Source organism: Eschscholzia californica, unplaced genomic scaffold (genome assembly GCF_041429995.1).
Source record: "Eschscholzia californica isolate CP2 unplaced genomic scaffold, dmEscCali1.0.p SCAF_6, whole genome shotgun sequence".
Lineage (NCBI taxonomy): Eukaryota > Viridiplantae > Streptophyta > Magnoliopsida > Ranunculales > Papaveraceae > Eschscholzia > Eschscholzia californica.
In genome coordinates, this window is record NW_028238483.1 from 16421375 (window position 1) to 16448025 (window position 26651).

General features: G+C 36.5%; 2 protein-coding genes and 2 long non-coding RNA genes across 7 annotated transcripts; 1 reads left to right on the top strand and 3 right to left on the bottom strand.

Annotated features, from left to right (window-relative positions):
- Positions 1–867: 867 nt before the first annotated feature.
- LOC147532025 (nifU-like protein 4, mitochondrial) lies at positions 868–10034 on the bottom strand. Of its 3 annotated transcripts, none has more exons than XM_086647503.1 (8): positions 9899–10034; positions 6347–6432; positions 3775–3986; positions 2532–2693; positions 1806–1981; positions 1545–1648; positions 1324–1435; positions 868–1086 (listed from the first exon to the last, which is right to left on the bottom strand). In XM_086647503.1, exons 3-8 carry the CDS (start codon positions 3965–3967, stop codon positions 1027–1029), a joined length of 807 nt encoding a protein of 268 aa, XP_086503629.1. In that variant the 5' UTR covers positions 3968–3986; positions 6347–6432; positions 9899–10034; the 3' UTR covers positions 868–1026. The 3 variants fall into 3 exon arrangements, with proteins under 3 accessions (XP_086503629.1, XP_086503628.1, XP_086503630.1); XM_086647502.1 differs by having other exon boundaries at positions 3775–3989; XM_086647504.1 differs by lacking the exon at positions 6347–6432 and having other exon boundaries at positions 9899–10028.
- On the top strand, positions 6620–10019 carry LOC147532026 (uncharacterized). Its single transcript, XR_015227560.1, has 2 exons — positions 6620–8411; positions 9351–10019. It is a non-coding gene; the product is annotated as an uncharacterized LOC147532026 (long non-coding RNA).
- Positions 10035–15602: 5568 nt separating the features above from the next.
- On the bottom strand, positions 15603–18145 carry LOC147532027 (uncharacterized). The gene is made up of 2 exons (XR_015228311.1): positions 17794–18145; positions 15603–16074 (listed from the first exon to the last, which is right to left on the bottom strand). It is a non-coding gene; the product is annotated as an uncharacterized LOC147532027 (long non-coding RNA).
- Positions 18146–19960: 1815 nt separating this feature from the next.
- On the bottom strand, positions 19961–24594 carry LOC147532028 (translation machinery-associated protein 22-like). 2 transcript variants are annotated; one of them, XM_086646845.1, is made up of 7 exons: positions 23876–24594; positions 23700–23780; positions 22294–22358; positions 21023–21104; positions 20847–20914; positions 20685–20768; positions 19961–20301 (listed from the first exon to the last, which is right to left on the bottom strand). In XM_086646845.1, exons 1-7 carry the CDS (start codon positions 24021–24023, stop codon positions 20245–20247), a joined length of 585 nt encoding a protein of 194 aa, XP_086502971.1. In that variant the 5' UTR covers positions 24024–24594; the 3' UTR covers positions 19961–20244. The 2 variants fall into 2 exon arrangements, with proteins under 2 accessions (XP_086502971.1, XP_086502970.1); XM_086646844.1 differs by having other exon boundaries at positions 22294–22361; positions 23876–24293.
- Between the last annotated feature and the right edge of the window lie 2057 nt (positions 24595–26651).

Sequence of the window (26651 nt, forward strand, 5' to 3'; positions counted from 1 at the left end):
TGAGGCCTTTTATATCCAGGTGTGCCAAAGCGGACAGTATCACTAGCAGCTAGAAAGGCTGGTCCGCACCGTCCTATAACAGTTTAGTATTTTAAATAAGAATATTTATAGTGTGAAATAATGTAGTTTGGTATTTTACTTCTTCGCATGTTGTGGTAATTCAGTATTTAATCAAATCGTAACGATTAAAGATCTCTATTTTCCCTTTACTATAATTTTCTTAAAGAATTGTTATTCAAGATCCTTTCTATATATCTTGAAGAGTTTTTTTTTTGATGAAGGTTATATCTTGAAGAGTTGATTAATCTTTTATTACCCTTGGTGTCTCACCTTTTACTTGGCATTCCAATGAAAATTTTATGAGTAATGTCACTTTACAAACTTATTACCAAAATATCGTGTAATGTTTAACAAGTATGTACCATGCCGAAAAAGCTTCACGCTCAAAGCAATACTTCTAATAGAGGAGGAAGAAATTGAGAAAGGAGAGAGAGAGAGAGACAGAAGAGTATTGGGCATAACGGTACATTTTCTCTATATCACTCAACAAAAAGACTCCTTTTAAGCTCAAAGAACATCACATGAAGAACGTGCTACAAAAATCTTATACAAGGATAGATGAAAAGTCTCGTGACCGATAATATAATATCTGAGACTTCTCTACTCATTGTCACTTGGTTCTCATTATTTGAAGTTGAAATAATTTATTGTAGAATATGACTACAAAATCAGTTAAATACGAGAAATGTGTATTCTTCCGATAATATGCCATATAACACAGACAAGGTCATTACTTCCACTCTCTTGCAAGCCAAGGTTTTTACATAGAAAGTACCGATATAACACAAAGATGTAAGTTCGTAGACGGAAAGAAAACAAGTTTTTATTATATAACACTGGAAGATTCAGTGGATACAAAAAGAAAGATCAAAAGAATGTTACCACAGAATCTACTCAGAACCCTCTTTAACTAACAAGTATATTCAGAATCTCGGATATATAATATAAGAGTGAGTGACAAACCATCTAATTGGTAAGAGCTGAATCTTCTTCTTCGCCATCCATTTCTTGTTCTACACCTTTCACCTGCAAGTATATGTTTTCTTATTCAGATGCTAACAACAAATGAATATGTAATCAAATCGCCAATGTCTTGCTATTAAATGATTTTAGTTTGATCTTGGGTAGACTAGGTAATAACCCACCAAGAGTAGTAGTTTAAACCACCCCATAAGAGAGACTTGTTACTTTCAACTCCTAATCTAATATCACTTTTTGATGTTAATGGGTGAATGAATTTGTAAAGCGAAATACGTTTCTTACCTCAGGGATATAATGCATGAGCATGTTCTCGATGCCTGATTTTAGAGTGACTGATGAGCTAGGACAACCACTACAGGCTCCTTGCAGCTTTAGCTTCACTATTCCAGTTTCTCTGAAAAGGTAAATGACATTCAAGAGTCAATTGAGATGTCAATATATCAGTATAAATATCACTTCATCTTTGAAATGGGTTTTAAATATTATCAAGGAGATGAACGTACAGATCAAATCCATGGTATACTATGTCCCCACCATCATCTTGCACTGAAGGTCGAATACGTGTCTCCAATAATTCTTTGATCATTGCCACAGTTTCAGAATCATCCTGCATGATCAAATATATATATGAATTACGAATAAAAAACCGGACTCCAAAGAGGAGTGTGTAGCATCAGATTTAACAACTTTTGTCCGACGGGAAATTCCAAATAGATTACAAGGAAGCAAGAAAACTAGCGATCTTCTTGATGTTGTAAGGATACCTCATGAATGGCTGTATCTTTGGAAGCTGCAGCAGCAGCATCAATAAAAAGTGGTTGTCCTGAAGTATAGAAATCCATGATTGCTGCAAAAATTTCAGGTTTAAGAAAATCCCATGAAGCTTCCTCTGACTTTGTTACAGTTACAAAATCCGATCCATAAAATACCCTTGTAATTCCTGTATTCACAACACCAAGAGTGATGGTCAAGCATTTCTCGTTCATATATGTTTCCACCATATTTTCGTTCATTTTCTCATATTCAATAAGTAGAGAAAAGCATAAATTGGGAGTTTCAGAAAATTGATTAACATCTGAAGATAACAATACAAGCGGAATCTACAATAGAAGTATATACCAGTGGGATGGCTTCAAGCAAGGATAGTTCTAAAAGTGAGATACTCAAATTTTTAATATGCAGGAAGTTGTAACCCAATTCCTGAGAATAGAACTGGAGATTAAATAAGAAAGGACCATAATCTGTTGGGTATATATTGGCTAGGAGAGAAATGAAAGTCGCAGCCAAACCCCAATTACGAGAAATGAATGTGGCAGCCAAACAGAGATAATTGAACATCGTAATTGCACTTTCAGGTTTCACATTTCCTAAGTAATTGAATAACTGGGTTCAAGATTTTAACATCACATTCGGCTTCAGTTGGCAGTCATTCGACAGTTGCGATGGGTAAACATCAGAAACAAAATTAAACAAGAGCAGGAGTTTTTTACCATCGATGCCGTAGAGCGCTTTTGCTAGTGGTGAGTTCATAGCAGCACGAGCATTCGGGAAGTCAGCATTTCCAACTTCCATAACTGGCTTCCCAGGGTAAAACATGAGAGAGGAAGGGTTTGGTGTTGACTGAGTTTGAATGAACATACTCCTCTTCTGTCCTGTTCAAATAATACCATATATAAAATTCCCAAACTACATTGAAACCGGAAAACAAAACCACCAACAAACATATCTCCCTCCACCTGCCGTACAAATAGGATATGGACATCAATCACAGCAACTAGATGATATACACATGTCTATGAATGATAAGTCGATAAGTTAGCACGTCAACATACTCTAGGAAGACAGCACCATTCTATGAGGGAAAAGTCTATAACCAAGCATGTCAACATCCTCTAGGAAGATAGCACCATTCTATGAGTGATAAGCCTCGATAACCTAGCATGGCAACATCCTCTAGCAAGTTAGCATCATCCTATGAGCGATAAGTCAATAAGCTAGCATGCCGACATCATCTAGGAATATAGCAACATTTTATGAGCGATAATTAGTAATAACCATTTACCCGAATAAGGAAATAACTCAAAAAAATTAATGCCTATAAGCTCTCTCGAGATTCCTAAACATCACATAGAAATAAGGCGCGGTCCCTTCATCAAAATGCATTGATAAGGAAAGTTTGATTCTTCAAATGTCCCCAATCAACAAAGAACCAATCAAGGTACCACTTCCGTGATTAGTTCTTAAAAGGTTCTAAAAGGGTTTTGAATACATAGTGAACATCTAAACGTATGCAAATAGACTATCAGGGGAGTGGAAACTTGAGTATGAATTTGTCAAAAAACCCTTCAGAATTCTAACTCTTCCAATGGCCATAACTTGAAAACTCAAATTTCCTAAATTTATAGAATAAAAGATTGAACATTGAACATTCTTAAATAAAATCATGTTTTTCTTAACATTTATCATTTAGCTCTTCTAATGGGCATAACTTGAAAAAAAAAAGAAGTCGATTGGATAAAATACACTGGATTTTACTTTAACGTGTCAAAATTAGCAAAAATTGAACATTTATCATTCCTGAATCGAAATAATTCAATGAACAAGAAAGCCAACGACAAAAACCATCAATTCAAACTATACCATGAAACCGATTTGGTGAATAAAATTGCATCATCAACAATAATAGGAAAAACAGGAAACCCTAAAAGTAAAAGAAAAGAAAAGAAATCTAACCTCTGTAAAGATTCCATCTTGTTAAATCAAAAGAGGTAGATTTGGATGGATTAAAAGCAGAAGAGAAGTATTTCTGATTCTGAAGAGGAAAAGGAAGAAAAAATCTAGCTGAAGAAGAATAGGGAAGAAGATCTGTTTGATGAAATCGTCTTCGAGGAAGAACTCGTGTCAGTAATTTTCCCAGGTTCCTCATCACCGAATAACCTGTTTTCCTGCTGAATAAACCCCCAAACAAGATACATAGGCTTTTCTTTAAAATGGAGTAATGAATGCTGTATGTACCAACTACTTAACCGCATTCTTGACCAGAATTAATTTTACTCTACAAATTTAACCTCAAAAAATAAGACAAATGTCAACATTACCCCCCCCCCCCCCCCCAGTCTGTATTGATCCCCACATAATTGGATAGGGGTTTTGTTCCAAGAACCCCCAATGAGATTGGGGTTCCCTAACCAGATTGCTGTTCCAATTGAGGAAACTATGTTTCTTTCCAACCGAAGAACTCCAATGGGATTTTTGTTGGAATGGAAGAAACTACATTACGATTTCTGTGCAAATTGAAGAACACCAATGGGGTTTCTGTTCCAACAAAAGAAACCCCATTACGGTTTCTGTTCAAATTGAAGAACCCCAATGTGGTTTCTGTTCCAACAAATAAAACCCCGTTACGGTTTCTGTTCAAATAGAGGAACTACCATGACGGTTTATGTTCAAATAGGGGAACTACCATGACGGTTTATGTTCCAACAAAAGAAACCCCGTTACGGTCAAGGTTTGAAAATACGATTTTACGCCTCGAGGCGGTGCCTCGAGGCACGCCTCGATGAGTAAAATACGAAAAAAAAATTGCTAAAGATAATGACATCAACTATGTAAAAATATATTATAACAAGTTTTTGTAATTAAATACCATAAAACATATTAAAACTTCAAAAATAGTAAAACTAGAAAGTATTCATTGTAGAAGTAGAAGAAGAGATAGAAGATGGTACAAGTAGCAGGCTAGCAGCAGCCAGCAGTAGAAGTCATGGACTCAAAATTGTAGAGAGAAAAAACACTTGCCAAAAAGTAGAAGAGATAGACTAAAGAAGTAGAGAGAGAGTCTGACTTGTAACAGGAAGCCATCAACCAACAAGAGAAGTAGAAGAAGATGACTAAAAATAATGCTTTTTTTTTCTTCTGACCTAAAAAACGTACGCCTTGAGGCGCCTCGGTACCGCCTCGCCTGGATGTGCGCCTCGAGGCGTATGATACGGTAGTTTTTTAAAACCTTGGTTACGGTTTCTGTTCAAATAGAGGAACTACCGTTACGGGAAATGGAAGTAAAACTATTCGGCAAGCTACACAAGAAAATCCTTATTACGAACATCTCCCTCGAGTCCAATCGCCTAAACCCATTAGGAGACAAATCCTCAGCAGGCACAAGAAAATTCCCAGCTGCAACATTTACAAGAATGTCTACTCTGCCAAACTGCTCGTTTATTCAAGAACCCTAGTTGCATCTTCCTTCTTACGAACATCTCCCTCGAGTCCAATTGCCTAAACCATATATAACAGATCAATGAAGTCAAAGATCATTTGATCTTCCCAAGACTATCATTACATATAACTACAATCATTTGATCTTCCCAAGACTATCTTTACATATAACTACAATCATTTGATTTTCCCAAGACTATCATTACATATAACTACAATCATTATCCCTGTTCTTTGGTGAATGATTGTAGTTATATGTAATGATAGTCTTGAGAAGATCAAATGATCTTTGACTTCATTGATCTGCTATATATGGTTTAGGCTATTAGACTCGAGGGAGATGTTCGTAAGAAGGAAGATGCAACTAGGGTTCTTGAATAAACGAGCAGTTTGGCAGAGTAGCCATTCTTGTAAATGTTGCAGCTGGGAATTTTCTTGTGCCTGCCGAGGATTTGTCTCCTAATGGGTTTAGGCGATTGGACTCGAGGGAGATGTTCGTAATAAGGATTTTCTTGTGCAGCTGGCCGAATAGTTTTACTTCCATTTCCCTTGTTATTAGTGTAAATTTTGGGGCAAAGAATTTATGTTCCAGCTTATGTAAATTGTTCATTTACTATAAGGGCATAAATGTAAAAAATTAACTTCAGATATAATATTTCAGATGAAAAACAAACAGGCTAACTTGTAAAATTATTCAGCAAATTCAGATTCAGCAAATTCAGATTTAGCAAATTCAGATTCAGACCCAAAAAAAAAACAAACAACACCTTGTCAAAAATAAAAAACAAACGGCTGAAATCTGAATTGGTCGCCAATTCAGATTTCAGATCTGAATTTATTAAAAAACAAACAGCACCTAAGAGTAATTGTAACAAATACCCTAAAACTCAGAAATTACAATACCCTAAGAGTAATTATAACAAATACCATAACTTTGTAACAGAAATAACCTAGATTTCCAAGAAGATTTCGGATTCTGTATCATTATACAAATAACCTAGATTTCTGAATGGATTAGGGTTTTCAAAAATTTGAAGCATACACGAAATTTCAAATGCTTCTTCAAAAATGTAGAGAAACTAGAAGTTACCTGTTGGAAGAATGAACGACCCTTTCTCTCCTCTTTTCTCTCCGGCAATCTGTTATCCGATTTGCTGATCTCTCCCTCGGCTTTGGCTGGAAAGGAAGAAAGAAGAAGAACAAGAAGTTAGATAGATGTCGATTTATTAGGCAGCTAAAGATTTCTCCCCTTTATATTGATCCACCAAATCTGGACCGTTGATAAAATGAACGGTTCAGATTAAAAGATATGTAGGGACCTTTCTTACAACGAGGGTAAGTCGCGAACCACTCTGTAATTTAATTTTTTTTTTTGATTAACCATAATTTATTCATGACTGATAACAATCACAAGATTACATGGTAGATAATTCTTATGGATAATCCTACTCAGACTCCCAAAGTACAGACAAAAATAGGCACTTTAAAGTCAAAAAATTTCTAAATCACTTTTACTTTGATAAGTTGAATAAAACCCACTCTCAAAGTGCCTACTTTCTTGACTTTGTCTGTACTTTGGGAGTCTGAATAGCATTATCCAATTCCTATTCCTCTTAGAACTACATGAGAGTTACATAAGTAAAGTTCACAGAACTTTCGAATGTAAAGTGCCTCACGAAGGAAAAGGAATTGGCAAGACACAGACTCAAAAAAAAGACCATAAAGGTCGAAAAGAAGATCCTTAAGATCGAGAATGAAAAGACCCTAAATGTCACAGATTAAAGACCCTAAAGGTCGACAATAATAAAATTACATCAATAATATTATACTAATGAAAGTGAAATCTTGATCTTTCTTTTCTCTTGTTGTAAATTCATCTTCAATCTTCTTGAGATGTTCATCATAGAAATTGGCAACAACGACTCTTCTTTTCTCACTAAAATCTATATCCATACTTCCATTCCATAAACATTTAAAATCACCAAAAAGTGGATTATATCCTTCATAGAATTTAAATGATGTAAGGCGATCCATGTTGGAGAGAGAAGAAGAGGAAGAATCCAAGAATAGGATAGAATTGATGATCTTGTTGATGATAATGATATTTCTTTAGAGTTAAAAGAGAGAGAGAAAAAAAAACAGTGTAGTATGGGTTTAGATTCAATGGGTTCTCTCTCTAAAACCTACACTCCAAGATCTTATTATAGATCTAATAGATAACATAAACTAAAAAGAGGAGAATCCGGAGAAGGGATCCTTCCTCCAGAGAAAACCAAGATCTGTAAAAGTAGTTTTAGAGAGAGAGAGATAAGAGATGAAAAAGTTTTTGTTTCCTTGAGGGATTTTGACGTTTTGTTTCTCCATAACTTAAATTGTAATCTAACTGCCCAGGCGCCAAAGTCATGGACCTTTCACTTGCTCTTAGAAACATGTGAGAAAACCTGCAAGGGGCTCTCTTTGACGCTTAAAACAGTCAAATTGTTCTTGCAGTTAAAAGATTGACTGTTGATTGAATCTTGAAATTCCTTGTGTACCTACCTTCTTCGTGGTGATTTGATGTCCTTTTATAATTTGTTTTTGACCGAAGACGGTGATGATAGGCAGTTGATATTTACTATATTGGATCGAAACTATTATCTCGTATGTTTGAAATTTACGAGCTAATCTGTTTTAGGATCCTTGATAGATATCTTTCCGAGTTGATAGATATCTTTGACACTTATGTCTAATAACGGTACCCCTCTTTTAATTGAAATTGGGTGAGACTCCACCATTAAGCCATTACCATTATTCCAAATCACATTATGAAATTGAGTGAGTATCCCTAATTATACATAAGTTGGGTGAGTATCCCTAATTATACAAAAGTTACATAAGTGGAGGGGGTAACGCCAAATTCCCAATAAATTAGGCCATTACCATTATTCCAAATCACATTATGAAGTTTCAATTCCTAATTATACATCTCACTTAGCATCTTGTGATGGCAATTGATATTTTTTAAAATGCACAAAATTAGACTGTTTTCAAACCTCAAAGATTTGAAATCCTACAATTTAAAGTCTCACTTTAGAATCTCATTGATTTAAAATAAAAAACTTTTGAGCAGTTTGTTTGTTATCAACAGAATACTGAACAATCATCATAATTTTATTGTGAAAAAAGTGTTCAAAATGTGTGAGTTCTTAAAAGGTCCATATTTTTCTAAATACTTACCAGAAGTAGAAGAAATACCAACACATGATTTCACTAAAACTTCATGGCTAGACAACATATGAAAAAAACTAAAGAGCAGAAATGAAACAAAAACAAACAGGAATGTAATAGAAAAAAAAGGATTATAACATAGTTAAAACTTGCAACAAAGTGCCTACTTTTGCTTGTTCTGTTAATTTTATGTTTTAGTTTAGGTATAAGAAGTAATTAAAACATGTAATTTATAAGTTATTTTGATAAAGTTTAGTTCTCGGTAACCACTAAGGAAGAAGTATAACTCCATCAGAACAAGCAAGTCCACCATTTCCTGCAGCCAGAAAACTGGCCGTCGCCGTCGCAGCAGGATGTGAGACATGCATTGAACCAGCTAAACGGATGGTTTTACAGTTGAGTTTTATGGGCTGCAAAGGTTTCGGATATCTTTCTCCTTGGCGTACCAAGTGGGTATCAGTCTCGAGAGATACGGGTAGAGGTCTTTATACGAATTCCTGATGGTGCCTTCTGCCACTCCAGTAGCAAGTGAAAATATCTCCAATGCAAAACTCAACATGAATCTCTAAAGTGATGTGTCAAGATTTATTTTAGAGATCCTTAAGAGGACACTCTAAATTTAGAGTGTCCTCTTGAGATTCTCTAAGTGCCACATAAGCAAATCAATTAGTTTTAAACCAAAATATAGGTTTTTAGAGTTTCTCTTGAGTGTTGCATTGGAGAAGGTTTTACATTAGAGTGTCTCTAAATGGCCAAATAGGAAAGAGACCATTTAGAGATTCATTTTTCAATCTTGACACGTCGGATTTGTAGAGTTTTTCTTGAGTCTTGCATTGGAGATGCTCTAAAGAGAGAGAAGAGAAACTTTTAGGTTTTCATGGGTTCAGTTTTCCAATAATGCTACAGCCGACGACTGCCCCGTTGACGCCTGGGCAGTCATATTACAATTTAAATTACGGAGTGGTCCGTGACTTTTCCTCATTTTAAGAAAGGTCTCTCCTTACCTTTTAATCTGGACCGTTGATTTTATAAACGGTCCATATTTGATCGATCAAAATTTCAGTTACAAGCATCAAAATTATAAGTTCTAACAATTTCAGTGTTTTAGTTGCTGGTAAAGTGCTAATGAGTAAATTTCAGTTTTACTAACTAAAGTTATAAGTTTTAACAAGTCACAAAACCCTACAACAAATTGTAACAAACCCCCATAACAAATTGTAACAAAACCCCTAAAACTCAGAAATTACAATACCCTACTATTAATTGTAACAAATACCATATTTAACAGAAATAACCTAAGTTTCTAAGAAGATTTCGGTTTCTGTATCATTATACAAATAACCTAGATTTCTGAATGGATTAGGGTTTTCAAATATTTCAAGCATACAACAAATTTCAAATGTTTCTTCAAAAATTTAGAGAAACTAGAAGTTACCTGTTGTAAGAATGAACGACCCTTTCTCTTATCTTTTCTCTCCGGCGATTTGTTATTCGATTTGTTGATCTCTCCCTTCGGCTTTGGCCGGAATGGAAGAAAGAAGAATAACAAGAAGTTAGAGAGGTATCAATTTAGGCAGCAAAGGATTTCTCCCCTTTAAATTGATCCACTAAATCTGAACCATTGATAAAATGAACGTCTCAGATTAAAAGCTATGTAGGGACATTTCTTACAACGAGGCGAAGTCAGGGACTACTCCGTAATTTAAATTGTAATCCTACTGCCCAAGCGCCAAAGTCACGGACGTTTCCACTTACTCCTGGAAACTTGGGGGAAAACCTGCAAGGAGCTCTCTCACTTAAAACAGTCAGATTGTCCTTGCAGTTAAAAAGTTGATTATTGAATATTGACTTAATCTTGAAATTCGTTGTAGACGTATCTTCTGGTGATTTAATGCCCTTTTATAGGTTGTTTTTTAACGACTGTTGATAGACGGTGATGATGAATCTTGGAATTTGTTGATAAGCGGTTGACATTTACCATGTTGGATTGAAACTATTATCTCGTATGTTTGACATTTACGAGTTTATCTGTTTTAGGATTCTTGATAGATATCTGTAACAGCCTTGAATAGAAAAAATTTAGGAGTGCCTATAACAAGACATCACTCACATGCCCATGTGCTGCCCAGGTTTATTTTAGGGTCACTTTCCCTAAAGCCAAAAACGGAATTCCCTATAGCATAGCACCTAACAAATAACCCAAACAGCAACTTATCTCTTTCCCTATTTCCTTCTTTGTTAAACCGTGAGATAGTTAGAGAGGGAGAACGTGAGAAGCTCTAAAGTGAGGGTTTTGTTTAGTGGGAAATTGAAGGTGTAGTGAGAGAAAGTGAAGACTAAGAGGGAAACAACAAAGGGGTTTTGCTAGGGATTTGGTTTCTTCTTCTTTGTGCTCCATTATCAAGTAGGTTTCTTCTTCCCTAGGGTTTACATAACCCTCTTTAATTTCAAACCTAGATTTGAATGGTTAGAACAATAACAACTTTAAACCATGAATTTTTGCTAGGTTATCATCATATTAGTACCAATTAGTGATACCATAGATATATATTATGATTAGAAACTAATTACAACAACAACATAGTAACCCTAGACCATTATAGTTATATTAATGGAGTATACATATACCCGGACAGCAACCTAGGTTATTTAGGTTATATAAATATGGTATATATATACACCCGGACAGCAGCCTAGATATTAAGAATTGTTTGTGTTTATGTTATTTATGTTGATAATTGATTGTATGAGATTATTTGTGTGATATTGGAGCATGAGTGCTACCAATAGTTGTGTGTGATATATTGCTCTAGGTTGTTAACTTGGAAAGCATAGGCTAGTCGGAACCAAGACTGGTTGGCTCGACATGTGAGTCGATTGCAAACACTAGTTATTTATGTGATATTAGATAAATTGGTGGACCATGATCTTGAGTTCCGTTAATGGAATGAACTAAGACTGGTTGGCTCGACATGTGGATCGATTGCAAACACGGGTTTGTCAATGTGATATTGGACAACCCAGTGGGCCAGGGGTTTGAGTTCAAATATGGATTGACGATTGTAATCCATAAGTAATCGGTGGTTGGCTCGCTTCCTGCTCATATGTGCTCGTGTTGCACGGATCCCCTTTTTGGGAGGTATCCATAGTTTATGAAGAGGTCTAAGTCGATGCAAACACAAGATCATTCTTGTGGACCACATACTTCTAGTTTGAGAAGTAATTACCAACTAGAGGTTGGCTCGCCTCCTGCTCATATGTAAAGTGCTCGTGTTGCACTGTGCTCGTGTTGCACGGATCCCCTTTTTGGGTGGTATCCTTTGTCTATTGAGAGGTTTAAGTCGATGCAAACACGAATGGCAAGTGACGCTATCTTGTGGACCTCAAAATTGGTTATGCCCCTCCAAAAGGGAAGTTGTATTGTATGAAAATCTTCAACCGTATAACAGGTTGACTTCAATTGTTATTGTTTTTTCTTCTGTTCGATATTTGGTTTTGTTATTGAATTGGTCTATTTAGACCTTAGGTAATTAGAAATCTACTAGCTGGGTTTTGACCCAGCCTACTATTTTTCAGGTGATAGAGATCGGGAAGCGCCACCAGCTTGATCCCAATTCGTCAGCTCAGAGCTTCTTTCTTAGTTTTCGCTTTCGAGATTAGGTAGTTATTTGGAGTTTCACTTTCTAGATAGTTATTTGTTTCATTCGTTATTGTCCGACCTACGTGTCGATGATTCAGAACCATTGTTTGAGTTAATAAAGTTTAATGGATTTCTTTTAGATGATTTATTGATTCTTATGAGCTTCACATTTGATATTATTTGTCTCTTTTGATGGGTATATCAACTATGTTTACTGTTCTGCGGAGAAATGCTTTGAGTTTAGGTTTTCATGGCGGCCGACGTGGAAATCTAGGCTTGGGGCGTTACAATATCTTTCTGAGTTGATAGATATCTTTGACACTTATGTCCTCTTTTAATTGAAATTGGAGAGACTCCATATTTTTGCACTTAAAAATACGAAAATAGTCATATCTTTACTATTTTCTCTCATTTCTTCATTCTCTCGTATTCCTTTGCAATTATGCTACCATCGTCGATGTTTTGCCACCTAATCGTTATTCCTCGTACTTATCTTGTTCTTCTCTTTTATCAATTTTTGTTCTACTTTATCAACAAAATTTATCTAACGTATAAAATTAATAAATACAGTAATTTAACCAAAAAACCATAAAATTCTTAATAAAAAAAATTTAATTCTCAGTTGTTAATTGTGTTTAGGTTATACAAAATGCAAATTTAATAGATAAACTAAATGAAAAATCAAAAAATTCGAAGAGAAATTAATAACTAAACTTACATATTAGAAAAGAGTTCAACGGGAGATTGAAATTAGAGTGTCATGGCAAGAATGGTATGAGAAAAATAAAAGAAATATAATAAAGACTGAGCTATTTTCGTAGTTTCGAGATGAAAAAAAAGAAAATTTCACTAAATTTCTTTTGAATGAGTACCCCTAATTATACCCAAGATTCATAAGTGGAGGGGGTAATGCTAATTTCCAAACAAAGTAGGCCATTATCCAATTCACATTATGAAATTTCAATTCCTAATTATACATCTCACTTTTTTTTTGATGAAAAAATTATACATCTCATTTAGCATCTTGTGACTGCAATTGATATTTTTTAAAATACACAAAATTAGATTGTGCCAAACCTCAAAGATTTGAAATCATAGAATTTAAAGTCTCACTTTAGAATCTCATTGATATAAAATAAAAAACATTTGAGCAATTCGTTTGTTATCAACAGAATACTTAAGAACAATCGTCATAATTTTATTGTAAAAATAGTGTTCAAAATGAGTGAGTTCTTAAAAGATCCATATTTTTCTAAATACTTACTAGCAGTAGAAGAAATACCAACACATGATTTCACATAAAAAGGACACCAAAACTTCATGGCTAGACAACATATGCAAAAAACCTAAAGAACAGAAACGAAACAAAAACAAACAGGAATGTTCTAGAAAAAAAAGGATTATAACATAGTTCAAAACTTGCAGCAAAAAGCTTACTTTTGCCTGGTTCTGTTAATTTTTTGTTTTACTTTAGGTATAAGAAGTAATTAAAACATGCAATTTATAAGTTATTTTGATAAAGTTTAGTTCTCGGTAACCACTAAGGAAGAAGTATAACTCCATCAGAACAAGCAAGTCCACCATTTCCTGCAGCCAGGAAACTGGTCGTGGCCGTCGCCGCCGCAGCAGCAGGATGCGAGACATGCATCGAACCAGCTAGACGGATGGTTTTACAGTTGAGTTTTATGGGCTGCAAAGGTTTCGGATCCTCTTTGGCGTACCAAGTGGGTATCAGTCTCGAGAGATACGGGTAGAGGTCTTTATACGAATTCATGATGGTGCCTTCTGCCACTCCAGTAGCAAGTGAAATATCTGCATACACCGTTACAGCCAGTTTTATAAATTTATATTCTACAGAGAGCGAGAGACGAAATTGGTAAAATGTTGTTCCAACCTCGGAGAGGCTTCTTCTCATCAGAAAGCTGAGTTATTATGTAAATAACAGCAGCTGCGATTGAAATTGTGCTCCTCCTGAAAAATAAGTGAACCGTTATTAATAAAACTACTACAAGTTTGAATTGCACGATGGCGCTAGAGCATTAGCAGCTACAACCAGAGAAAAAAGAACTAGCCGAGCAAAGACTACTACAGCTTTCCTATCACAAAGAATGACTTCCGTGTACTGAATGTTATTTTTTATTTTGTTAAGCAAAACAAAGCCGAAAGTAGATATACCTTATATCAAGTTCTTCTGACTTCACAACTGCTTCCTGGGCAGCTTTAACAGCTTGGTTTGTCATTCCAAGATGGGAACAGAAACGCCTTTAGAGATTGAGTGAAGGTCGGATTTGTTATGATCCATGAAACACATATATGCCAAATTGGAGCACCAATTGTACATGGACAAGAAACAAGAGACCAACTTACCAGGAAGTCCCCAGCATGAATAGTTCCCATCTCCATTGACTGGCCCATCTCCACCTCCAGTTGTTTGACAATGTATTCTTTAGCCCGACCAATTTCCTTCTTTGTGGCTCCATTGGCAACGGAACAAATTTCTAAATTAAACTCATAGGTTCAGATGAAATTTCAAGTCATTGAGAAAAAACAATAAAAAAAGCAAATCCATTTTAATAAACTAAGGCTGTACCCTTCACAGTGCGAGGTTTGTCTTCTTGACGACAAGCAATGTACAAGCAAGCAGCCAATATCGCATCCTGATTTCATCCTCTGATGGACTTCTGATCTTCAACCTTTTTGTATATCTCATTGGCACGATCCTGCATATCATAGTATGAAGCCATAGGTCAAATATCTACACATAATATATCACACATCTCAGTACGGCGGAACATATTGATGTGTCATACTGTCACGGATTACAATAGGTTCATTCGCTGAAGAACAATGACCAAAAGATCCTCGAGGAACGAATCAAGGACGATAAAAGGGAACACATGCCAACCATAGGGTCACACATGCCAACTGTAGGGTCATGAGTTGCGAAGCCTTTTAAAAAATTGTATAAAGCAACGATTTTGAGGGAGGTCTAGAAGAGATTGAGTTACGGTTAGATCAAGACTGATCAGAAATACTATTTTGAAGGTGAAGGTTCACATGATAGACTAGCTAGGACTAATGAAGATATCGTGCTTCCCATACTTGGAGAAATGAAAACATAACAACGGCGTTGCTTCTTCCAAATCTTCGTATTGCTTCAAAACTTTCTAGAGATAGAAACTGAACAAATAACAAGAAATTTACTTGAATCTATAAAGAGAAATTTCAGAGGGCTAAATTCGTCTTTCTACACATTTTCAGATGGTGCCCTCAACTTTCAGACTTGTTTTAAAGTCTGAAAATATATGGGCTTAATTCAGCCCATTCAGACGATAGGCAAATTCAGACACCATTTCAGATTTTGTCAAAAATATAAAAACAAACGGCTGAAATCTGAATTGGTCGCCAATTCAGATTTCAGATCTGAATTTATTAAAAAACAAACAGCTCCTAAGTGTCTATAAAGATATTTAAAAAGAGAAATTAGTGTAGACATATAGGAAAAAGAACAAGACTTCACATGATTTTGTGGCAATCAGTTATTGAACTACAAAATTTGCTATGTTTTTGTAATACAACATGTAGTGAATTCAAGCTTCAAAAAAAACATGTAGTGGAATTCAGTACCAGAACACTACCAATACATCATAATTGAGTGCATTACCAAACCATTTTCAAGTTAGTTGGTAAGAACCACTCTATTACTACATCTTTATTTACCAAACTAAATCTTCTTCTAACAGAACTCAGCAAAAAGTAGAATTCATTTTGAAGGTGTCTTGGAAGTATCAGTTGTTTCCTTCGTCGAAATTGCGGCAGTAGCTGCAGCTGTCATAGCAGCAGCTGCCGCTCCCAACTTCACGCCTCCTGCAGCTTTCATAAAACCAGCAACTTTTGCAAAGGCAGCTATTCCTCCTACCAGCATAGCTCTTAAGGCAACTGTTGGCTTTATTTCCATTTTCTTCTCCTACCTGAACCACCACCAAGATAAACGGAAGTGGGTGACTTGTGAATTTCATAAGAAATGATTGACCCAATTTCCAATGATATATATAAACAGCAAAAATCAAACCTTATGGGGAGTCTAAAGGGAGTAACTAGTTTTTCAAATTATAAAAACATAAAAACGCTTGACTTTTTCCAGTTTCAATTTTCAATGGCTTCTATTGTTTAAAGCGAATAAAAATTCAATTTCTTTGCATCCGTAAAGCTGATGCAGCAGCATAAACACAAATTAAAATAGAAGGGTTGCAGCTAAAACAACTCATGAAGAAGTAAGAAAAGTGACATGGAAACTCTAAGAATGTTATCAAGATATCACAACACCAAATCCGAGGTACAACTTTGTATCGCTGATTTTCTGAGTCAAAACTTCCGACCGTACAAGGGTTTTGATAAAAGTCATCATAACACTATATTTTACATAAAACTATCATCACGCTAATGCTAAATAATGCATGAAGAAATACAGGTGAACCGTGAACAACAAATGTTGATGGATCACTGGATCTCCTTATTGCGTTCAAATGAAACCCTAGAAGGAAGAAGCCTATACTAACAACAGCCCACAATGAGAAATACTAAGAAGGTGTACATCTCTATGCCCCATTGCCGAACCCTGTAAACATGTAGACTGTATGTTTGTTTATGAACAGGTAGAGTATGCAGAACTGTCCTTTATACTCTTAAGTTGGAAAAACGGCATTCCCAATCCTCGAATTTCAATGGATTTGCCATCTGCAGGAGGATTCTAGTAAACGAGAAAAACTACCTAATTTGATTTGGGGTGATAAGAGAATCAGAGATGATAGGAGGACTGAATATGGACCTAAAAGTCTGAATTCTCAGGGCCGATAGGAGAAGTTTTCCCTAATAGTTTTTACGGGCAACTTCATATAAATAAAAACCACATAGATACCTACTATGTAGACAGCTATTTGGGTCCCCGACTAAAGCTTACAAGCCTTTTAGACCGTAAGCGAGTCTGACTTAACCCATTTATAACCCAAATAGCCAAATTTGAAGCACCCAAATTGGACTGAAATAGATAACTCGCAGAAGGAAGGGGCGACATTACGAACGAAAAAGTGAATGAACTTGATGAGACGAACAGTACGTGTATATATATATATATATATATATATATATATATATGAGTTAGCGCAAGATCAACCAAAATATGTATCCAATCCCTTCAAATCCCTAATAATAAATTTGGGTCCTGTATAATGTGAAATTGTTTGAATTCCAATAAATCAATCAAGTGTTCAAACATTTGCCGTAACTATGATAATATGATATTGATTTGTAATTTTACGTCCTAAACAAGCCAAATAAACCACACCATTCAAATTTTACAGTTTTACTATAAAAAGTTAATCAAACCCTAGTTTCCCAATTCATATTAATCTACAAATGGGTCTCTAACTCTAGGTTCCTTAAGGAATTGAGGACCCCTAATTACCATTACCCATTCATTCAAATCTCCCAGCAAATATGAAAATATCATCTTTTATACATACCATTAAACATCACAAGTAATAAATCTAACAAACAAATGGAATATGGGTAGTTCTTTGCTAAAAAAAAATTCTTTAGAGAATCAAAGAAGCTTCACAGAAATGGTAATGGATATCAAATTAAAACCCCAAATCATTAAAAGGGGTGAAATGTTCAAGTTGAAGAAATACCTTAGAAGAGAGAGGTCACCAAGTCTTATTGTTTTGACTTTTGGGAAGCCAGGTACAGAAGTATTATGGATTTCGGTCGAGGAGGAGAAGCAAGCGTAGGTCCAATTTAGGGGTGGAGAGATGCAGTTACTACTGGTCGGAAGGGCAGAGGAGGTTGGTTGGTCGCGTGTGGGGATAACAGCCCGTTGGTGTTAGTCCACTTTATACGGGTTAATGGAACCAAACATCCTGAGATGGGCGAACTTTTTTTTTTTTTTTTTTTTTTTTTTTTTTTAAGGTGGATGTCAAGGAGAAATGAAGAAATTATCCACCTACAAACTTTTGGATAGAAGTTGAAAGATTTTGTGCTCTAATATATTTTCACCTTTCCCTCACACCACAACTATCGACTCTAGCGACATCTCTACGATCAATTGCGGCGACTCCTCTACCTCTTTCCTTTCTCCCCCGCCCCCCTCTCTTCTTATATTATCTTTTCCTTTTCTTTCTCTACTTCCCTCGCTTTCTTTTCTCTCAGTTCCCGCGAAGGAGAGACTAAAGTATCTAGTAACCAACCACCGAGGTTTTTTTGTCTGGATTTGGAAGCCCCATATCCAGACGAAGGGGAACTTCCAAATCTATATGAAGGGGATATTGAAGTGGTGGTGCTCGAAAGGTCGGGCCTAGCCAGCCCGGGTTAAAGTACTCCCGGGACGGATCTCCAACCCGGGTTGGTTGAACAAGGCCCATCCCGAGACCGTTGACTAGGGTCGGCTCAGACCTGGTCAGTGTGCTTTTAAAAAAAAATCAAGTTCATTTATTTATTGGTTTAAATGCCTATCTTAATTGGTATATATTAGGTTTATTTGTTAAATGAGGTTTTACAATTTGTCTATCAAATTAATTAGATACTTTTTTTTTTTCTCAAATTAATTGGTGTTACTTTGTTAGTAGAATAGACTAGTAAGTCTTTTAGTGTGTAACTTTTTTTTTATTTACCCTATTTACCCCGCCCCCCCCCCCCCCCCCCCCCCCCCAAAGACTAGGAAGACGGCTAGTTGGGGGGCAAAAAGGGTCAAAAGAGAAACTAGACGCTTGGCTCTTAAAGAGAAAAAAAAAATTAGATTTTGAAAATCTGACCGTTGAGACGGGCTGGACCGGATAACCTGACCCGCCTCGTAAGCCTGCGGGGCCGGATAACTCGGGTTTTTACCAGGCCGGGCCTGCCCCAACGATAAATAACACCGGCCCCGCCCGGGTACTAACCCGGTCCTACCTGGCCTGTTGTCTGTACGGGCCAGGGCGAGGCCAACCCAGGAGACCTGACCTTTTGAGCACCACTAGATTGAAGTAACTTCAATACTTGTTTCAAATTAGACGATGAAAATATGAATTTCTCTAAACCTACCTGAGTTCTAACGAACTTCACTTCCTGCAGATATTTTTAGAAAGAGGGAGAAAGGCAAGGAGAGAGATGGAGAAAAAGAGAGATAGGTGTGTTTGGAAGAAAATTTTGTTTTCTCACCCTATGAAATTTTGTATCCTGAAAAGTTTTCTTATTTTCCTAAAACCCTTAACATTGTTTTACATGGAGTCCAAGAGTCATTACATTGCATATGGTACTGATATGTCATAAATAAATACATGAAATGAATTAACCCGATAACTGCCATCATTAGAGGCATCTTGCTTTCTAAAGGCCATATAAAGACCCACTATACTATCTTTGTCTTCTTCTTATGTGTATCCTGTAATAGTCTCTGCGGTTTTAAGTGTATCCTGTAATAGTCTCTGCGGTTTTAATCCACTTCGGGCGAGTTAATGGAGGAAACATCTATGGATGACCATGCCTTAGATCTTTGTCCAAATTTTAAAAATAAAAACCTAACAAAGTGTAAGGAAATACTGAAATTATTAATAAAACTAAATGAGTTAAACAATTACTGGGTCCCTTTGTAGATGTCTGTTTCCATTTCAAGGCTTTATGCATATAACATCACCAAGTTAGAGTTTGTTCAAGTTAGATACAAAACCTGACTGAGGTGAATGTTGAGTTGACTCGGATTTCTGACTGTTTGATTTTGTCCGACTCTCCTAAGCGGATTATTTGTGTCTATTATGAATCCATTTAATTCAGACTATTCACATTCAGAATAGTCAAACGAGTCATTCAGGCAACGAAAAAACATACCTCCTAAGAAAATTCACTCACTCAAAACCTTGAGTTGTATCAATTCAGAGTTCCAAAAACTTTGTAGATTGCAAAAGTTTCCACCTTTAGTAAACCTAAAAAGAGCATAGGTGTGTATTGCATTCTTGAACTCGTTTTTCAACGAGGACAACGAAGAGTGATAAATATAGTAAAATGATACTCTATCTGGGATGACGGAGAGTGCCATATTCTCACAGTCCTGTACCATCCACGTAGAGACTTCAGTGAAAAGTCAGGGCCGTGTTCTTCAGGACACCATATTAAGCAGCTGCGACCTTTTTGCCATCTTCGATGAAGTAAATTGCATTTTCAGGTACCTGTTAGAAAACAAATTCAGTACGGATTACAGCCTTACACATATGACAAATTAAATCAACAACCTAGTTAAAGCCAAAAAAATTGACTGCTGGCAGAAGCTCATGCTTTGGGATACTTGAACCAGAAAATAACATCTCATTTATCTAGCTCAGTCTGCATAACCGTATCCTTATGGTTAATGGCCTCTCAAGTCCGAGATGATGAAACCAACCAACCTATGCGGTGGCCTCACGTTCAAATGCTTAGATATCTCTCCTTGAATAGGTTATCCAAATAGACATTTCTTGGAAGAAGAGCATACCCTTATTATGTTTAATTAAAGTAATAACTAACACAATTCAAATTGGAAAGCAAAGATAAAACTTTAGTTGGAGGTAATTACATCTGGCCAAGTGTCGGTGATGAATTCCACGATATCATAGGATATATCCCCTTGGACATCAATTTGCTCCTTTTCAGTAGGCCCCTATAATCACAAAATTATAAAGATAATCAGCTCAGTTGGAAATCATTTTTTGTCTTGTAAGAGAAAATATATATATACCTTAACTACGGATGCTCCAGAAGCGAACTTCTTCCCAAGTTTCTTCGAAGCATCACTAAGCTTAACTCCTGAAACATTATTTTTTTTCACAAAACCAACTAGTTAGAAAACCATATTAAGATGTTTAGAGACCATTAATCAGAAAAAGAAGAAAAATAACTCTCCAAATTGCTTACCAAAGAGGTCCAGTCCTTTCACAATGGTGACACATTTGCGCTTATTACGAACTACCTTTTCAATAATAACTTCTTTCTTATCCTACAAAAGGCATTCCATCAATACTTAGTACTCTTCCAGTTGAGGCTTGGTTAATCAGAAAGAGAGGATTCCTTATCCTATGCAAGAAAAAAATCTCAGGACACGCAAGTACATCAAGTATGGACAAAACTATCCTAAATGAGTAAAATCTGACAAAACTCAATGGCGTTTTTATTCGTTACAAGAGAAAAATTATGGCACCAAAGTTAGAGAGCTAGAGTAGAGCTGCGGAATATCACTTGTCTGAGCAGTTGGAAGCATTTGCCTCAATTCCTCAAGGTCCTGTGCCAATTTCAAGGGACTCTTCTTCATCGCTCGAGACAAAGGCCACTTAACCTCTAGGACCAGTCTCATTCGTTCTCGTGGGGGGGGGGGGGGGGGGGGGGGGGGGGGGGGGGTGCTGTAGATTCCATCAAGGATTTTGGCTCATTTACAAGCCTATAATAGCATGCCCTGTAAAAATATATAGAGCCCAGATTTGCTGATGCATTTACTTAACAGAAACCCTACAGCTTCACCTTGCAATACAGACATTTCCGTGATAAGCCACATCTAATTTTATATCCAATTTAGCCATTTTATGTTCACGGATAATAAAAACGAGGGAAGTATTTGTCAATACTAGGGCAACTAAAAGAGATAGGAAATGCCTCACAAAGCCCACTGACAGGGATTTCCACCACTCAAGGATAAAACAGGTAACGGGAGAAAATACTCGCCAATCATCACAGCCACCAGAAAAATATATGTACTTTGGAATCAACTTTGTGAAAATATCAACGGAGAAATAACAAATATAAAAGTGCATCTCTAACACCATCATCTTATTCAAAGGAACCATGATATAACATTATGACTGGAAGGGTTTGTCATGTATTGAGTAGTTCTGAAGTTAACACATTGGGAACTATTATTAGCTGGTTATAGACAATAACAAACTTTCCCATACTGACTATCTTGCATATCATGCCATCATCTCCAATGGGATTTAGAGCACTTGTTCCAGCCTCTATTATGACTATTGGGCATGAAGCACAAATTGACTAGCAGAAAATTTGCATATATTTTTATGAAGATGCTGTAGCATGAGGCACAAATGAGAAAAATGTAGAGATGACGGCTCCATTTGGAACATGAGAACAAATTTTCTGTTCGTCAATTTCAACCAAGAATAATTATGGAATCTTACTTTCTTTTTTATCTTTCCACCAGGAAGCCGTTTCACTTCTTCTGGCTTACTTGTAGATGTACCTCCTGCTAGGAAAGTCAATAGTTGGAAGAGTTATCAGGTACTTTACCATTTGGATTGTGGAAGCAGAAAGTTATATATATGTTTACTACTACTTTAACATGTTCGCTGCACAGAAAAACAGAATCCACCTGGTAATATAGAAACTTCCCTTGTACTACATAAAATGGTACAATCGTTTTAAAATCCATCTAATGGAGACATGGACGGACCAAAATCCACAAAAATAAATCAAGAAAACTCCAAGGGAGTGAGGCACTTCAGATTACGCACACTTTTTTAAACTCTTCTTGTAAGAATGCTTCAAAACCCACAAACAGTTAAAAGTGTGTTCTGACAGATGTAAATGTTTGTCGATGAAGATTTCATTTAACAAACAAATGCGTCGTGAGTAAGGGAGTACGAAACCCATTTCGTTGTCCCACCCTCCCATGTTAATGAAATGTTGTGATGCAAAGGGGGCACGGAAGAAGCAATTGGAGTTCGCCAAACAAGTTGGCATCTTTTCAAGGCCACTGGCATAACTGTCTGGAAGTGGAATCTGAAATAAACATGCCATGTGTTGTAGAATTGACATGCCCTACGAAAGAAGTACGAACACTAACTCCAACCGCAATTCATGTCTGGGATCATTCATGAGTTACTTTCCTAGTGAAAGATTATATTGTTTATAAGTTACATAACATGGATATTCTTTTTCAATTACTTATTATGTGTCAGATATGGATATTTTCGTATAATCGCAGTCACTATTAGGTATAATGTGAGATGTTGCACATTCGCTTGGTGTACTAGCACAAAAGTCCATAAAATAGTATTATAGATCAATGCCACTCGTGTACATACTTGGTCCAAACACACATATTTAGAAGTATATATAGAGAACCTAAGAACTATGATAAAAACTGTGAACGCATTTAGATTTCTAGTTTGTTGTTTTCGACACCTTGTAGCGGTTATAAAAACGTTCAAGGGTATCTCTCATTTACGTATTCAATGAAATTCAAGGGTAACCCTCAACTAGTTTTCAAATTAGATAATGGAGTTATCTCCACCTTCACCATATTCGAAAAATATCAAAGTCTGGCTTGGGGTACCTATAAAAGGTTTCAATTACAAACCTTTGTTCGCTCTTGTCACCAAAGAATGGATATTTCATCAGAAATCGACTCATCGTTATAAAAATTGCATCTTGAAACATACGAAGCTAAGATAGCACTAATTTGAGTGTGCTGACTAAAGTTGATGTTATTGCAGACAGATTTTTTTTTATGCCCTAATCAGCCAATAAAAACAATCTAACCAGTAAGGAAAAAAAAACTAGATTAGTAAGAAACTTAGGTTACCAGAAGCAGTTGCCCCTTCGCCACTAACTGAAACAGATTGGAGTTGTTCTGAAACTTTATCGGCTTCCTTCTCATTCGCATCTAAGATCAACACATAATAAGATCAGCAAACAGAGAGCGAAAAGGAATCTGAATCGATCCTGTACTAACTAGGGTTTTTTTGTCAGTTTTATTACCTCTTAGAAGATCTGGATAGGTTTCAGGGGCATTCTGAATCAACCAAGGTTTACATTTCTCGAAATCGGGTCCAAATTCACAATACTCCGCAGGAAGACTACAGACGGCACAATAAAGAACCTGAACTGGTTGGGGTTTTTCCGCCATTAAACTTCTGCAACTTATTACACAATCTCCCACTAGAAGATAATTTACCTCGAATATACACAACCGGCTTCTGAAAGTTTACCTTGAGATGGACCCGCTAAAAACACCCCAAAAATTGGTGTTAGCTCCCGGGAGAGGAGATTTCGATCGGCTTTGACCCAAAACATCTATTGGCACCCTGACACAGTCGACCTGCCCGAAATTCAAAGCAAGGCTTCAGATCAGAACAGTCTGAATGGCCGAAACTTTGTTTAAGGTCCCGGACTGACCAATCTGAGAGTAGGGTCTCCCAAAGTACTTTTAATGGTGGTTTGGATCAAGGGTTTGGAACCAAGCATCTCTCTATAACTCTTCGTTGTAGATCAAAGGCTGTTTTGGCATCAAGGTTCCTTTCATAATGGTTTGACTCTCTTTCTCCCTCTAAAACAAATTTTTTTTCTCTCTAACTCCTCATTGTAGATTGATGCTGATGGATTTAGAAACAAGGTTGTGTTCCATGATAACGTGATGATGATGATGATACGAAGAAGGAAAAGAAGAAGAAGATACAAGAAGAAGGAGAAGACGAAGAGAGCAAAAAATATTAGGGCAGGGGGCAGACTGGGTGCCTCCCTAGTTGGCACCCGGTCAACACTGGGTGCTAATAGGCACCATATGCGAATAACAATTCTGCCGAGTGACTTTAGTTGCTCCCTTACCTCGATTAGGGCTACAAGCAGACAAAATTTGTTCGTATTACGGCTAATATTATTCCATAGGTTTGAGCCCTACTGGTCACAACTCCAAACAGAAGGTCATGTTTAGGACATGCCTTCAAGAAATAACAAGTCTCATAAAAGCCCCCGCTTTGGGACATCCTAAAAACTTACCGGGAATGAAGACTTTGGTTCATTGTACTTGCCCTAAGGTCATATTTGTCTTGGGTTCAAAATTTGTTTTTTTTTTCCTTTTTGCCTTAATCTCCATGCCTTTCCTACTCCTCTTTTCCTTTCTATCTTTGTTATTGTTTTTTTTTTCTCTTTCTGTCCCACATTGTCTCTTATGTTATCTATGTCTCTCTCTCTTTTAAGTGTCTTGTCATCTCTCTCTCACCCACTCTCTCCCTCTCACTTACTCTCTCTAACCAGACCCTGAGGAGGGTTCCATGGTCGACCAACCACAAACCTTTCGTGATATGTTGTCAGGGTGGTTTCGGGAACCCTTATCAAGGTTTAGAGTTTAGGGAGCGAGCGAGACACCGTGAGAGACAAAGACTCCGAGAGAAAGAGAGAGGAATAAAGCGAGTGGGAGTGAATGAGGGGGAGAGAGAAGGAGAGAAATACATCAAGAGAAAGAGAGACACTGATTGAGGGAGGGGGAGTGTGTGTCAATGAGGTGGTCGGTGGTTGGAAATGGTCGTCGTTTGGGATAGTGGTGGTGGTAAGTTGGTGGTGGAGGAAAGGTAAAGATGAAGATTAGGGGAAAAAATAATAAAGTAATCTTTGAGCTAAAAGATAAATATCCTCTTAAATTAATCTTTATTGACTAAATCTTTATTCTCCGAAGACCTTTTGGTGCCCAAAAGACACGATCATATGAAATGATCATTTCGCTCTGAACATTATCCTTAATAAGTAAAAACAAGTTATTTTTCGTAATATCATTAAAAGCGTTAAGGTTATTATATTTATTTATCATTTATGGATTAAATAATATCACTAATTAACAGTCAAGTCATTTTCTATTCTTTTTTTCATTCCCAAAATACCTCTCCTTATTAAAATTAACTTTCTTTTTCATCTTCTTTTTAATACCTCTACCTTTTAAACCTAACTTTTTTCATATGTTATTTTTTCGTGTCAATCGGTCAGCGCCATCTTTTACTTCTTCTGAGTTCGTTGTTGCCAAATTTCTTCTGCATGCATGGTGAACTTGCGGTAACTTTGGATTATGTGGTAGATTCCACGAGAAATCCAGATTGTAAGATTTGACGTATCAAACATTGAAGATTTTTACTGGAGTCAGACGTCCTTTTAACACCAAACTAATGATGTCTAGAAATGGCTTTGAGTTATCACTCAAGTAATGAAATCCCAACGAACCAATCAAACAGTGAACTTCTCTTTGTACTTCCATGGACAAAACCTGCAAAAATCTCATAAATCTCGTTAACACTCAAGTTAGTATGGTGTTTTTGCAGTTAAAGAATTCAACCCAAGTCTGAGTTTAGAAGTACAACATTGCATGATTGATTAGGGCAAACATGTTATCTTGACATAGGCTCGGTTGATCGAATGTGATGGTCGGCTGAGATGATGTGGTAGTGAAACACCGACTTGGATGGAGTCATACTCTGTATATAGCTTTCTAGAGTGTTTTAACCTTTGGCGTTACTTAGATCTTCTCTGGCCCATACCTTAGATCAAGTCAAGGCTTAGGTTGGGTAAACCTTGACTCAGATTCGCTTTCTCGTGCCTCTAGGCAAGACGAGCTTAAGGGCGCGAGCTGATTTGCGTAAACCTCCCTTAATGTTCCTTGACCTAGACAATAGCATTGGGATTTTATGATAAGTGAGATCGTGACAAGTCTAGGATTGGATGACCTAGAAAAGAAGTTTCTATTTGTAGTAGTTTATGAATTCTATATTTT